Source organism: Panthera leo, chromosome A2 (genome assembly GCF_018350215.1).
Source record: "Panthera leo isolate Ple1 chromosome A2, P.leo_Ple1_pat1.1, whole genome shotgun sequence".
Taxonomy (NCBI): Eukaryota; Metazoa; Chordata; class Mammalia; order Carnivora; family Felidae; genus Panthera; species Panthera leo.
In genome coordinates, this window is record NC_056680.1 from 8,171,950 (window position 1) to 8,186,804 (window position 14,855).

General features: G+C 58.7%; 1 protein-coding gene across 3 annotated transcripts in view; it reads left to right on the forward strand.

The window, feature by feature from the left end:
• The window catches only part of CARM1 (coactivator associated arginine methyltransferase 1), a 38,725-nt gene that overhangs the window by 11,772 nt on the left and 12,098 nt on the right, over positions 1-14,855 (forward strand). For all 3 annotated transcript variants that reach the window (XM_042928441.1, XM_042928442.1, XM_042928443.1), the window contains exons 2-3: positions 12,991-13,116; positions 14,672-14,778. In XM_042928441.1, the coding sequence (XP_042784375.1) occupies positions 12,991-13,116; positions 14,672-14,778 (233 nt within the window). The remainder of the gene's footprint in view (positions 1-12,990; positions 13,117-14,671; positions 14,779-14,855) is intronic.

Below are 14,855 nucleotides of genomic sequence, written 5' to 3' on the forward strand. Positions count from 1 at the left end.
AAGCTGGGCCTGAGATGGACCCCAAGTTACTCAGCCCCTGGGCTGCAGTTTCCTCTGTCATTTTCTACTGAGGCTGCCCCTGCCCCGTCCTCCTGCCTCTTCCTGTTTGGCTTTTCTGGAGCCACCCCAGTCTGCTGGTTGAGGCCCCTCAGCTGGCCCCAGGGCAGAACCCCCAGGAACCATGTTCGCATTCCTCAGCTGTGACTGGCTCCGCTTCCTGTGGGGGGGGGGGGGCGGCGGGGAGGCCACAGTGTGCGATGCACTCACCACTTAGGGGTCGGGCTCCCGCACAGCCCGGGGTCCTCCTGCTGCCCCTTGACGCGCCTTGTTCCAGCCCTACCTTCCAGGCCTCCCTGTGTGTCCCCTAAGGGCCTCCGCTGCCCACCTCGGTCCCCAGAGAGCACTGCCCGCCCAGCTCCTGCTGTCGTGGGTGGGGGAGCCCCGTAGTGACCCTCACAGCCCTGGGGGACAAGCTCCATCGCCTCCCCATAGTGGAGGCTCGGCGGGGGTGGCACCTGTCGTCAGCCAGACAGGCCCAGTTCTGCCAGGGCCCAGAGTCCACGTCCTTGCCCGTGGTTGCTGGGGTGGGGGTTGGCTCTTTCACAAGATGCTGAGTCCCCAGGCCAAGCCTCCCCGAACATGTGCCTCGGTTTCCTCTCTTGAAAGGAAGGTGGTCGGGAGCAGTAACTGGGGCACCCCAAGGCGTTAGGCGCTTGCTTGCCCAGTACCGGGTGGGTCACCGCTTCGGAGTCAGGGCCAGAGAAGGGCCAGGAGGAGGAGGCCCGTGGCCCAGGGTGTGGAGCAGGGGGCTGCGGGCTCGGATGCTTTGAGCCCCCACCTCCCAATTACCCGCTAAGCCCCTGTGCTTTTAGGGGCCGGGGAACCCTGGCGCACATCTGCTGTCCCTTTTGTAGCTCACAAAGCCCCGGGCTGCGCAGCTGATTAGCATGGATGGGGGAGACAAGTGCTGATGCTCCCGCCCCCGCCCCCGCCGCCAGCCAGTCGGTGGATGACGGAGACATTTGCATGTAATAGCCCTGCTGACTGGTGCCCCTAGTACTTTTCTCAGAAAAGCGCGGCCCTTTCTTTGTCTGCTCCTTCTTTTCTTGGGGTTGCCCTTCTGTACACCCCACAATTAGACTCCTCTTCAGGTTCCCCTAGACCAGTCCTGTAGGGCCTGGCGGACCCAGCCATGGGCAGGCCCTCTGAGAGGAGTCCCCTTGTCCCCTCTGACCGCACCGAGCCGTCGCTGGCTGATCCGGGAGGTTTGGCTGTCACTAGTGCAGAGCTGTGGGGGGACGGCTGGGTGCTTCCCGGGGTGCAGAGCGGCGCTGCGGCGCTCCTGGTTCAGACCCAGTGGCTGCAGGGAGGGTCGCGGCCCGAGGGGGCCTGGCTTCCCCGTGGGACGACAGGAAACCCCGGGGGGAGTTCCTGCTCTCCCCCCACCCACGGTTGCCTCTCAGACCAGGAGTCTCTTCCATTCTCAGCCCTCCCCATGCTCCTCCCCAGCGTCCCATCACCCTGTTGCTGGGTGGTTCCGGAAGTTTCCTCCTCAAGGCCCCTCCTGAAGTAGACTCACCTTTCGGATTCTTTAAGCTGCCCCGTAAATCGCCAGCCTGCCACCAGTGTGAGCCTTTTCTTGCCCACAGAGGCGGCGTGCTGTTGAGTTACTGTGAATGTTGTCGGAGGAACGAAGGGTGATGCGGTAAACCTGCCTCAAGAAATAAACCGTCCCCCGTTAGTAGCTCCCCGATTTCGGCTCCTCCCGGGGACGTAACCTGGAGGGAGGGGCGCCCCACCCACCCGGTGCTCCCGTAGAAGGGGCCCTGTGAGCAGCCCAAGGACCCCTCCTGGAGCTTGCGTGGCCTGAAGCGAAGACAGTTCCCAGCACCGTGTGCCCCTCGTCACTCTCTCCGCCTCGGCCAGATGGCTGCTCCTGTGTCCCCGAGGAGCAAGCACCCAGTCGAGCTGGTCCGGTGGCCAGAAGGCCAGAATTCTCTCCGGGACTCCTCTCCGCTCTTTGCCTCCAGCCAGAATGCCTTGGGGACACGGCGGCCACGGTGGGTGTTTCGTGCCAGTGACCCTGTGTACACATGGGTCTTGGGCTGGACACCAAGGGGGCGGTAGTCCTTATGACGGTCCTGAGCCCTGCAGTGATTTAGCTTCCTAGACACGAAAGCGGAGGCTTAGGGCTGGGGGGTGTGAGGCTCCAGGCGGCAGAGATGGCAGGTGAGATGTGCGCCGCGGTGCTGGGAAAGGTACTTCACCTCGTGGCCTTCCTGGTGCCGGGAGAAGGGCTTCCCCCCGCCGGCAGCTGCTGGAATGCAGGCCGGGCAGCCCCTGGCTTAAACCCGAGTCTGCAGGGCCACTGCCCCTCCTCCCACCCTAACTGGGGTGTGAGCGAGGGCCTGCTCCGGCAGAGTCCCTCGGGGGGGCCGATGCCTCCATTCCTACCTTAGAAGGACCCTTGGTCACAGGCCCCGTTCCCACCACCCTCCCCCTCCAGCAGGCTGAGGGGCGTCCCTGTGATGCCGGTTCCCTCTGGGGAGGACCCGGATGATTTGAGTGGCCGCCAGGCCTCCCCTGCTGTCCCGATCGCCTTTTGTCTGGTTATCTCTTGTGTACAGGGTAGAAATTCAAACCGTGCAGGAGGGTGAGATGTGGAAAGTCCTTGTCTTCTTCCTGCCTGGGCCTGGCCTGTCCCCCACATCACCCGTCATCTTCCGGTGTGACCTTCCCACGTGCATTTTCAGGCACATACAGGCACGCGTGCCCAAGCATCTCCCTGGAGCCCACTGTCCGGGAGAGGGGGTGCCGGTGCCTCCCTTCCAGAGGCGGCCACTGAGGTCACGTTTTCAGTGTTTCTTTCCAGAAAAGCCCCCGGCAGGCAGCACCCTTGCTCCCTCCCTCCCTCCCTCTGCCCTCAATTTTGTACCTGTGGCTCATAGATTTTACAGCTCGGTCCCCGACAGTGGTCCGGCCAGCCTGACAAGCCAGCGTCCGTGGCCTGTTACTGGCTACATCTTCAGTCACTCATTCAGTGGGGATTTTGCTTTACAGCTGCTGTGGACGGTCCTGGGTCTGGGGTTGCCTTCGCAGACATTGGCAAGTGGGATTATAGGATAAGGCCCCCCAAAGGGCTGGCAGGGTGTTTCTGACAGATTGTCTTGGGAAGAGATTCGCGGGGCTAGGGCCGCCTCAGGTGCCTGCGGGGAGGGCTGGGATTCCCCCCCAGGGCCGGTCTGGGCCAGAGGAACCCAGGGTGACCTCGTGGTCCTCAGACACCCTGGGGCTGGGCAGCTGCGTGAGGCGTCTCCCGGGACAGCACTGGAGGAGAGGGCTTAGGTTACTTGGCTGAGAGGGAGGCCAGGCCGGGTGAGGCTTCCCAGGGTTGGATTTTTTTCTGGCACCGATCTGATGGAGGGTGAAGTGGCCACTCTGGTGACTGAGCACTTAGTACACTTACTACTGTCCACGTTTTCTCACGGGATCGTCATGGCAAGTGTGCGTGGGCGGGGGGGGGGGGGGTTACCTTCTTTTTATCCCCATTTCCAAGATCAGGCTCCCGAGGTCGGGGGTGCAGGCAGGTGGTGCGGCCGTCTGTCAGGCCCTCCACGTGGGTCGTGTCCCCTCATCCCGAGGGCTGTGTCATTATCACTTTGATGGATGAGGAGACGACGGATGAGGTCACACGGCTGGAGAACGGCACGTTTGGCCCTGAACCCTGGTCTTCCTTGACGCTCGTCATTTTAACCACTGCCCACCTGGAGGGACCGAGAACGACCGTTTTCCTGTCCTGGCCACAGGGGTGCACGCCACGCAGGAGCAAGGGGAAGCTTCCACCCCCCACCCTTTGCAAACTCGGTAAACTGCCACCAGGCCCCGGGGGGGGACGGGAGCCCCGAGCAGAGGGTTGCTGCCCGGTGGGCTGAGGAAACCGCCTTGCCTTTTCCGCGCCGTCCCCTCCTTCCCACCTACCTTCCTTGACTGTGGAATATTTTCCTCTGGAAGGTGTACAGCCTGTGTTTTGTTTGGCGGCAGGAGGAAGACCTCACATTTGGACGAGCGATTCTACCCCCCCCACCTCCCTACGCCCCAAGTCTGCCAAGATAAATAGCTTTAATTAGTCCTCATTTGGTGGCTATGATGGTTTCCCTGCTAGAGAGGCAAGGACTTGGAACGTGGCCCCTTTTCCCCCCGAGCGGGTGGCTGCTTTCCTGCCTCGTCCCGCACCTCTCTGCTCTCCAGGTGGCAGCTCCCCTCCCCTTGCGTGAAGCTGGAAGGTTCCACGGGGGCAGAGTGTAACTCCAGACATTCGTCCTTGCTCCCCTGGGTCCCTCTGACCCAGGTCTGGCCAGCCTGAAGGACCCAGTGACCCTCTGCGTCTTCCATTACTGCTTGCTCCAGGGGGAAGGGGGAGGAGAGCAGGAAGGTCACTGGGTGGTTACCCAGTGCCCGGCGTCTCAGGAAGTGACCTTCCGGAGGCCACATGTGCCGTCGGGGCCTGGACACCTGGACTGTCACGCCATCTGCTTCCTGCCCTTAGGAAAGGAGCCTGGCCTTCTGGACCCCATGCCTCTGGGCCACCCTGCAAGTCAGCACCCCTTGAGTGCCCCCTGGGTCTGGGTGTGCCAGCCACGTGCAGAGCCCAGGGCCCGTGCGTCACTGTGTGTTGGGGAGCACAGGGGCGTTAAATAAGGAGTTGCCATGTGATGGAGGCTCGTCCAAGAATTGCTGGAGGACCGCCAGGAGGAGGTGACGGGGACACAGGACAAGGGGGGGGGGAGGGTGTTCTGGATCTCAGGAGGCATGGAGGCCAGAGAGAAGTCTGGCCCATGGTCTAGGGGCAGCGAAGGCCCACGTGGCTCGACTGGGGTCGTAGATGAGGTTACAGACATTGACAGGGGCTTGAGAGCCCCGTAAGGAGTCTGTACTTGTTCTAGAAGGCTCTGGGAAGCCACGGAGAGGCCTAAACGGGAGAACGACCACAGCTGATTGGCTCCTCATCTCGAGAGCCACTGGCTTCCCAGCCTTCCTCACCTCCTGCTTGGCCCACAGCTCCTCTAGCCCTGTGTCTGTCCCCCAGCTCAGCGCTCAGTCCCTCCAGGTGCTGCCCGTGGCTGTGGGAGCAGCTGGGCCCCTGAGCCTCTCGAGACCCAAATCTGCCTGTCCAGTCTGGAGTCTGTCTCAGCGCCCTCCCTGGCCACAGCTGCACTGTCTTTGTCCCCTCATTCTCCCAGCCGGGACCCTCTGAGGAGAAGCGCGTCTGCCCTACTCTCAGTGCTGCTACCGAACGCTTCTTTTTTTTTTTCTTTTAAGGTTTATTTATGTTGAGAGAGAGAGCGCGTGTGGGTGAGGGGCAGAGAGAGGGGGAGAAGGAGAGACCGAGGACCTCAGGCAGGCTGCGCTGTCAGCACAGAGTCCGATGCAGGGTTCAAACTCACAAACCGTGAGATCATGATCTGAGCCGAAATCAAGAGTAGGACGCTTAACCCTGGTACTGAAGACTTGCCATGGATGCCTCCACACTCCAGCTGTGGGGCTCACGATCAGCTCCGTTCTGACTGTCTGCCTGGGGAGAGTGTCACATCCCACAGGATGGGGGCTCAGTCCCACAGACCGTCGTCCTCCGCCCCCACTGCCCGTCACAAGTCCGGGTTGTCACCTGTGCGTCTCGCCCCCTGGCCGTAGATCTGAGTGAGGTTCCCACGACCCCCTCTTCAGGTTCGATTAATTTGCCAGAGCAGCTCACAGAGCTCGGGAGAACAGATCACTCACTGGATGGGTGGCTGGTGTGAAGGAGACAACCCAGGAAGAGCCCGACGGAAGGGATGCGCAGGGCAGTGTGGGGAAGGGCCGGGGCTTCCATGCCGTCTCCAGGCGCCCCTCTCCCGGCTCCTGCATGTGTTTACCAGCCGGGAAGCTCTCCGAAGCCCGTCCTTCGGGTTTTATTTTTATGGAGACTTCATTACGCAGGCACGATTGATTAAGTCATTGGCTATTTGGAGGCTTAGGAGGGAGACTGAAAGTTCCAACTGTCTAATTACTTGGTTGGTCCCCCTGGCAACAGGGCTGCATCCTTAGGGGCTTGAAAAGTGACCTCATCGACATAAACTCGAGTGGATGAAAGGGGCTTTGAACGAAATCATGGAAGACGCCTTGTATTGTTCTCATCACTTAGGGCATTCCCAGAGTTTTAGGAGCTTTGTGCCAGATAGTTGGTTTTTGGTTTTGTTTTGTTTTGCTTTGTTTTAGTTTATTTTTGATTATTTTGAGAGAGAGCCTGCATAAGCTGGGGAGGGGCAGAGACGAAGGGAGACAGAGGAACCGAAGCGGGCTCCGCGCTGAGAGCAGAGAGCCCCACGCGGGGCTTGAACTCATGAACCGTGAGATCATGACGAGCTGAAGTGGGACGCTTAACCGACTGAGCCACCCGGGCGCCCCTGCCAGATAGCTGTTTACTGTAAATCACAGTATCACACGCAGCCCCCTCTGCTCTCTGCCATCCCATGTGCCTTTTTTCCTCTTGCCGGAGAATTGGTTCCCAGTCTCTTTCCCGGCCTGGGGCAGGTGCCATCTGTAGGCTCCCGTCGTGCCTCTGTTCCCCTGGCATCAGTGCCCATTACCTGGGGAATGTCCTCACTCTGTTCTCACCCCTTTTGGGATGGGGAGTGCATCTCCACTTCTCGATGTCCGGTGAGCAGATGAGGAAGTGGGTGGGGAGGGGGCTCGGCGCCCAGCCCCTCTGACCCGGAGTCCCAGGCACAAAGGCTGGATTCGCCGTAAAGTTTTATTGGCACGCGGCCGCACTCACTCGCTTACACGAGGTCTGCGGCAGAGAGGAGTCGTAGTAGCAGAGACCACACGGCCTGCAGAGCCAAAAGTATTTACTCCCTGCTCCTTCACACAGAAGGTTGGCAATGCCTACTCCAGGAAGCACAGGGATGTCCTATAGCACATCGGTTAGGAGCCCAGACCCTGGAGCCAGTCTGCTCTGCCACTCGCTTGCTGTGTGGCCTTGAGCGAGATGCTTAACCTGTCTGAGCCTTGCTTCTTCATCTGCGTGGAACAGTAGATAACACTGAGGGGTCCGTGTAAAATGCAGAGCGTGGCACCCGGAAAGTGTTGGTGCCGGTGACATCCCAGCCCTATCCCAGCCTCAGCAAGGCAGGCGCCGGGCCTGGCTCCCCATGGGAACTCGGAATTTGTGACCTGGATTTACGGGGGCCTTCCTTCCTGGGGAGCAAGACGGGGGAAGGTTCCTACCCCAGGGCTCCCTCCGGCACACCCTGAGCACGCTTGCCCTGTGCTTGTCCCTGGGTATTCTGGCCCCTGAGCCCCTGGCTCCAGAGCCTCGGCTGGACATCCTGCAGCAGGCAGGAGGTCAGTCCGCGGTGCTAGGCCGGGTCCAGGAGCAGGGCAGACACGTTCGTGGCACGATTAATGCTCCCGAGTCCGGCTTGCTTTCCTGCACACTCCTGTGTGTAGACTCTGCCTTGGGAAAGCTTTTCTGGAGAAGACGGCCCAGTGAGGGGGCCTGTTCCCAGCTCCGCCACCTGATCGTATTACTGCAGGGATGAAACCTCGGCTCTGCTGACCTCGATCGGCAGGAACCCAGCACAGCCTCCCGGCCAGCAGCCCTCTCCGTGGTTACCGCCACTTAAATCATCACGGCAGCCTGCTAAGCCCCCATCCCGCTTCCTGTCCCCCACCTCTCTCGGCCGTGTGCACACAGCCCCTGAATCCGCTGGCCGATGTGACGAGGGCAGATTGGCGCTCTGGGTTGCTTTCTGGAGGCACCGCGCAGAGTTGCTCCTGTCTCTGCCATGGCTCACCCGGTGATGGCTGGATCAAGGGGTGACTTGAGAGGAAAGAGAGAGACAAGCCTAGCAGGTGGTTTCCTGGTGGACGCAGCCACTCCTTGTGTGTGTGTGGGCGGGGCAGGGACACCTAATGGCCACTGCTGGGTCCAGGCCCTGGACCTCTTTCCTTTGGCCGGGGGCGGGGCGGGGAGAAGCTTTCTTCCAGGGCCACCCCCTACTACCGTGGAGCCGGCCAGGAGGCACGGTGTGCGTTCTCAGCTCCATCTGGGCACGTGCGACCCTGGGCAGTGAGGAAGCCAGAGCCCCACGTGGGCGGCCCGCTGAGCGCCACCCCACCCATGTCCTGGGGGCCCATCATCCTAGTGAGAGGAGGGGAGAGTGGGCAAAGGGGGAAAGGGGCGCGCAAAGGCCAGGAGCTGGTCCACTGGTGAATGAGGGGTACGGGTCCTGCAGGGCCTCCCAAGAGCTGGGGTTTCTGAGTCTTTTATTTATTTATTTATTTATTTATTTATTTATTTATGTATGTATGTATTTATTTATTAAAAAAAATTTTTTTTAACGTTTATTTATTTTTGAGACAGAGAGAGACAGAGCATGAACGGGGGAGGGGCAGAGAGAATGGGAGACACAGAATCGGAAGCAGGCTCCAGGCTCTGAGCCATCAGCCCAGAGCCCGACGTGGGGCTCGAACTCACGGACCGTGAGATCGTGACCTGAGCCGAAGTCGGACGCTTAACCGACTGAGCCACCCAGGCGCCCCTCTGAGTCTTTTAAATACACGGAAGAATATGATCCAGCTTTTTTTTTTTTTTGATTTGTCAAATATTTACTGAACACCTCCCTCCTGTGTGCCAGGGACTGGCCTGTGGGACGGGCTGTCAGAAAAGACTGGCTCCACGGGCTGTGGTTGCCTCTGCCGTGATGGGACAGGTCGGGCCGCCCTCAGCCCGGGCTCCCTTGGCCACGGGTCCTCGTGGTTGCCTGCCGGGCGCCAGGTCGCAGGGGTGCCTGGGGCAGCTGGTCGGGTTGCCAGGCTGCTCGGTAAACAGAGGCCCTCCTTGGTATGCTTGCTGTTACCCTGGTGCGGCTGGCAGATTGGCCTTATCTCCCACCCCAGGAGGGACATGGGTGACGGCACCGTGCCAGGGTCCCTTCCTGGGACCCGCTTGCAGCCAGACCTGGGAGCCCCCTGTCTGGGGCGGCACCTGACAGTACGATCTTCTCTCCCGCCTGTGGTCAGGAGGCTGGCCCCCGGCTCTGGAGGTGTGAGGCCGTCTGGCAGAACCCGGGCTGTGGCCCCAGGAGGCCTCCAGGACCTGGGTCCACGCTCAGAGTACACAGGGTGAGAACAAGAGAGCCGGTGAACACCCATAGGCCCTTCATATCTGCATCCATGCACTGAAAAGGTTTTTCTTTTTCTACGGAGATAAAGTTCACATGACATAAAACAAACCGCTTTAGGGATGCCTGGGTGGCTCAGTCAGTTAAGGGTCCGAGTCCGACTCTTGGTTTTGGCTCAGGTCATGGTCTCAGGGTTCATGAGTTCAAGCCCCACATCAGGCTCTGTGCTAACAGCGTGGAGCCTGCTTGGGATTCTCTCTCTCCCTCTCTTTCTCTGCCCTCCCCGCCACTCGTGCATGTGCACGCTCTCTCTCTCTGTCTCAAAATAAGTAAAAAAAAAAAAAAAAAAAAAAAGTGTACAATTCGGGGGCATTTAGTACATTCGTAATTGTGTGACTACCACCTCTGTCTGGTTCCAAAACATTTCATCACCCCAAAAGGAAACCTTGAATCTATTAAGTGGTCACTCCCCAGGCTCCCTCCCCCGAGCCCCCGACAGCCACCATCTGCTTTCTGCCTCGGTGGATTAACTGATTCTGAATGTTTCATATACACGGAATCACTTGTGTGTGACCTTTTGTGTCTGGCTTCTTTCACTCGGCGTAACGTTTCTCAAGTTCATCCACGTTGTAGTGTGTGTCAGGACTTCATTTTTTTAAGTTTATTTATTTATTTTTAACGTTTATTATTGAGAGACAGAGAGACACAGAGCGTGAGCAGGGGAGGGGTAGAGAGAGGGGGAGACACAGAGTCCGAAGCAGGCTCCAGGCTCCGAGATGTCAGCACAGAGCCCGACGCGGGGCTCGAACTCACAAACCGCGAGATCATGACCTGAGCCGAAGTCGGCTCAACCAACTGAGCCACCCAGGCGCCCCTGTTTATTATTTTTAGTACTCTCGACACTCAACGTGGGGCTCGAACCCACGACCCCCAGATCAAGAGTTGCTCTCCTGACTGAGCCAGCCAGGCGCCCCAGGATTTCTTTCCTTTTTATGGAAGAATAACAGTTCATCCCGTGGACCTGCCACGTTTTGTGTGTCCGTCTGTCAGTGGACGGACATCTGAATTGCTTCTACTTTCGGCTTCTTGCAAATCGTCCCACTTTGAATATTTGCATACAGGTATTTATCTGACTGCTTCTTTCAGTTCTTTTGCGTACATCCCCAAGAGTGGGGTTGCTGAGTCAAATGGTAATTTGATGTTTAACATTTGAAAGAACCACCAGACCCTGTTCCCTGGCAGCTGAGTTGTTTCATAGTTTCATGCCCCCACATGCCTCCCAGGGTGTGAGGGTTCCAATTTTTCCACATCCTTGCCAACACTTGTAATTTTCCCCTATCTGTTTAAAGTTCTAGCCGTCCTAGTGGGAGTGAAGCGGTGTCTCCCTGTGGCTTGATTTGCATGTGCTTGTTAGCCAGTCCTCTATCTTCTTCGGAGAAATGTCTGTTCAGGTCCTTTGCCCATTTTTGAATTGGGTTGTTTACCTTTTCGCTGAATGAATTCTTTATATGTTCTGGACACTGAGCTCTTTTCAGGTATATGATTTGTGCATCGTTTCTCTCGTTCTCTAGGTCATCTTCACTTTTTTTATTTTTCTTCATGCTTATTTATTTTTGAGAGAGTGCGAGCGATGGGGCGGGGGGGGGGGGTGCGGTTTGCGCAGAAAGAGAGGGAGACACAGAATCTGAGGCAGGCTCCAGGCTGCGAGCTGTCAGCCCAGAGCCCGACGCAGGGCATGAACTCACAGACTGTGAGATCACGACCCAAGCCCAAGTCAGACGCTTAACTGACAGCCACCCGGACGCCCCTTCACTTTCTTGATAGTGTCCTATGATGCACAAAAGTTTTCAATTCTCATGAAGTTCAATGTATCTAGTTTTCCTCTGGATACTCTTGCTTTTGATGTCACCTTGAGGAATCTTTTTGCCAAATCCAAGTTCAGGAAGAATTTACCCCTCTGTTTCCTTCCAGGAGTTTTACGGTTTTTAGCTCTTGTACTCAGGTCAGGCTTCATATGTGGTGTGAGGTAGGGATCCAGCTTCATTCTGTTGCGCGTGAACATCCACTTGTCCCTGTGCCATTTGCTGAGGAGACCATCTTCCCCCCCATTGAATGCTCTTTGCACCCTTGTTGAAAGACGGGGATGCCTGGCTCTCTCAATCGGAAGAGCATGTGACTCTTAAACCCGGGGTCATGAGTTTGAGCCCCACGTTGGGTATAGAGATTGCTAAGAAAAATGAAAGAAGTCAGTTGATTATAAACAAGGTTTTAATTTGACTCTGATTCTATTGCGTTGGTCTCTCCTTTGCCAGTACTGTTCCATGTTGATCATGGTACCTTCAAAGTAGGTTTGGGATTGGGGAGGGTGAGTCTTTCCACTTTGCTCTTTTTCAAGATGGTTTTGGCTTTCTGGGGCGACGGGGACACTTGGCCACATTGGTACTCGGGCTGCTCTCTGTACTTGTGGTTTGTAGTTGTCTATTTGATGAGCTACTCCAAGGCAAGTTGCAGACGTGACAAGAATTCACTTAGTACTTCCTGTTTCTTAGAAGAATGAGGGCGTTATTCTGTGGACCCACATGCTGTCGTCACACGTATGTCATCTAACCTTGTCACACCCGCGGTCCGCACTCAGTTTCCCAATGGTCCCTTACAGCTTGTGAAAAGGTTTCATTAGGCTCCAGTTGGGGCACCGGTGGCATTGGGGTCACATGTTTTTGGTGACCCTCGCTCTGGAAAGGCTCCCCAAAATTCGCCTCTTTCCTGGCATTGCCGCTTTGAGGAGGAGAGCAGGCGTGTTGTCTCACCGACTACCCCACGGTCTGGAGCCGTCGCAAGAGGACCAGGGTGGACACTTGTGCCGAGAATGCGACACAGATGCCGTGTCTGTCCCGCCGCACCACACCAGGGCCTCCGGGCGTGTCGGTTCGGCCTGTTTCTGGTGACGCAAAGTTTCACCGTTTGACTGAGGGCGAAGGAACGAGCGGTAACAGTAATTAGTGGCGGCTCGTGGATGCCGTGCTCGCCGTGTGCCGGGCCCTGTGCCTGCCCCACCGTTAGCCCCATTTGGCAGATGAGAACACCGAGGCTCAGAGAGGCTAAGTGACCTGCACGAATCACACACCGAGTGGTGCGTGTGGGACACGAACCCGGGCCGTCCGGCTCCCGGGGCCCCGCTTAGACTCACTGCGCCACCCGAATCCAAGAGGGAAGGGCTCAGGCGAAGGAAGCAGAGGCGCCCCCGGGCATTCTGGCTTGGCTCCCACCCGCCCCTGCCAGCTCGGAGAGCCGGTGATCTCCCCGTGTGACGGGGGCATTGGTGAATCAATGCCAGACTCGCTCAGCTGGGTTCCCATAGCCCCCCCGACCCTGCCAGAGTGGCCCTGCTCTCGGCCCTCTTCCCACCTCAGTGCCCACTGGGTGAGCGGGGGCCTGGGCACCAGGAGGTGCTCCGTGAGGGAAGGTCCTGGCAGAGGTGCCCCCGCGCCCCGGTGTCCTGCTCGGCCCCACGGCGCCTGGCCACCCCCCACCCCCACCCTCGGCCTCGGTCGCTCTGTGGACAGCGGTCCTCTCCGCTTGACATGCTTTGTCCTGTGTCACTGCCGCCCGATCGGCCGTCCCCTCTTCCTCAGCGTGGGCTGGGCAGGCGGGGTACACGCGGCAGTGGGCCCGGGGCGGGTTTTAGGGAGCCTCAGAAGAACCTGGGGGCTGTGAGGAGCGGGGTGGCGGTGGCGGGGACGTGACTCGAACAAACTTAGCCCACGGGGAGCCTTGCTCGGCCGGCCCCGGGACCCTTTGGCTCATGCTCCCCTCTCTCCTCTTGCAGACGAAGATGTGTGTGTGTTTAAGTGCTCGGTGTCCCGAGAGACAGAGTGCAGCCGCGTGGGCAAGCAGTCCTTCATAATCACCCTGGGCTGCAACAGCGTCCTCATCCAGTTCGCCACTCCCAATGGTACGTGTCCCTTCCGTCCTGGCGGCACACGGCCAGAGATCCGTCAGCCGTGGCTGGCGGGGGACCCGGAGCCCTGTTCGGTCACGGCCCATCCGTCTGTCCCGGGGAGCCAGCAGAAATTACTCCCATGCGGAGATACGTTCGTGGGAAGAGGACATTCTCTCTGCCTGGAACGCTCCTCCCCAGACCTTCCCTTGCCGAATCATTTGGGTCCTCCTGGGCTCAGCTCTTACCTCCCTTCCTGCAAGAGGCCTGTCCTGACCACCTGGCCTGGGTGCACATCAGGTCTCCTGGTGGAGCCTGGGGGCGAGTCTGGGGGCAGCGGAGGATGAGAGTGAGACGGAAGCCGAGGCAGGCAGAGCTCTGTTCCGAGCACGTAGAGAAGCCACGGGAGGGTTCTGTGCGGACCCTGCTCCGGGATCCAAGTGGATGCAGGTGGTTTCCGGTTCCCGAGGAGGGTTTTTAGAGCCCCAGGCGACTGCTGGTGGCTCAGGTGGAGGTCAGCAGAGCAGGTGGTGGGGAGCCTGGGGCTGGAGACCGCTTACTGGTGCAGCAGCCAGGCCTGGTCACTGCAGGTGACGTCGGTGATCCTGGTGGCTGGGCTGGGAGAGGTGGAGAAGCTGCCCGCCCTCTGCCACCAGCCCCCCACCCCACCCCCGCAGCAGTCCCGGTGCCCCGGTGGAGGAGGAAGCCGGGTGGGGTGGAAGGAGCCAGGTGACTGACCCCCTCCACCGCAGGAGGCAGTCTTACGCCCCATTTCTTTCTTTACTTACGTAAATCACCCGAAGTCAGTGTTTAAAACACCACCCCAGGGGTGAGCAGTGGGAGCTGGTGTCAATCTAGTCTTTTTCGACTCCATGAATATTTATAGTTGGCTTTTTTCCCTTTTAATTCCACCGGTTTTTAAATGGAGGTAAAGTACACATCACAGACATTTAACGTCTTAACCCTTTCTGGGCGTAGAGCCCGGGGACACCGCGCGAGCTCCCACCGTTGTCGCCCCCATCCGCCTCCAGGACTTTTTCAGCTTCCCAAACTGCAGATTGTAATTTTTTAAGAGCTTGCCTTAGAAACACTGCTCTACTTTTAAGGCACTGGGTTAAAATACACATGACAAAATTTACCCTCTTAACCATTTTTAGGTGTGTAGTTCAGGTTGTTAAACACGTTTACTGCTGGGTAGCCGCCCACACCCTCCCAGTCGGCCCCACACAGACCCTGTAGGGGTGCTTGCGGTTCCTGGGCTCGGGCCAGTCTGTGAGGCTTGACCCTGGCTCAGCGGGCGCGTGTCCTCCCGAGGCTTCGGCCAGGCTCGTCGGCCCCACCGGCCACGCGGAGCACACACACGCGCTCCCCGCCCCCGACTGCAAAATCCCGGCCTCGTGCCGGCCACCAAGTGGCAGGGTTTGGCTGCCCTTCTTCGTGAATTTCAGCACTGGTCTGGGGACAAGGAGATCACCAAGCACGCATGCTCAAACTAGGAGAGTCGGGGTGTGCACGTAGATGGAACCCCACCCCCGAGATGCCCACCGATGACCCGGCCTCCCCCTTCCAGACTTCTGTTCCTTCTATAACATCCTGAAAACCTGTCGGGGCCACACCCTGGAGCGGTCGGTGTTCAGCGAGCGCACGGAGGAGTCCTCCGCCGTGCAGTATTTCCAGGTGGGTACGCGTCACCCCCGACCAGGCTGCCGCCACCGGGTGGGCAGCAAAGGGCAGGCCCACCTGGGTTCTCGTCC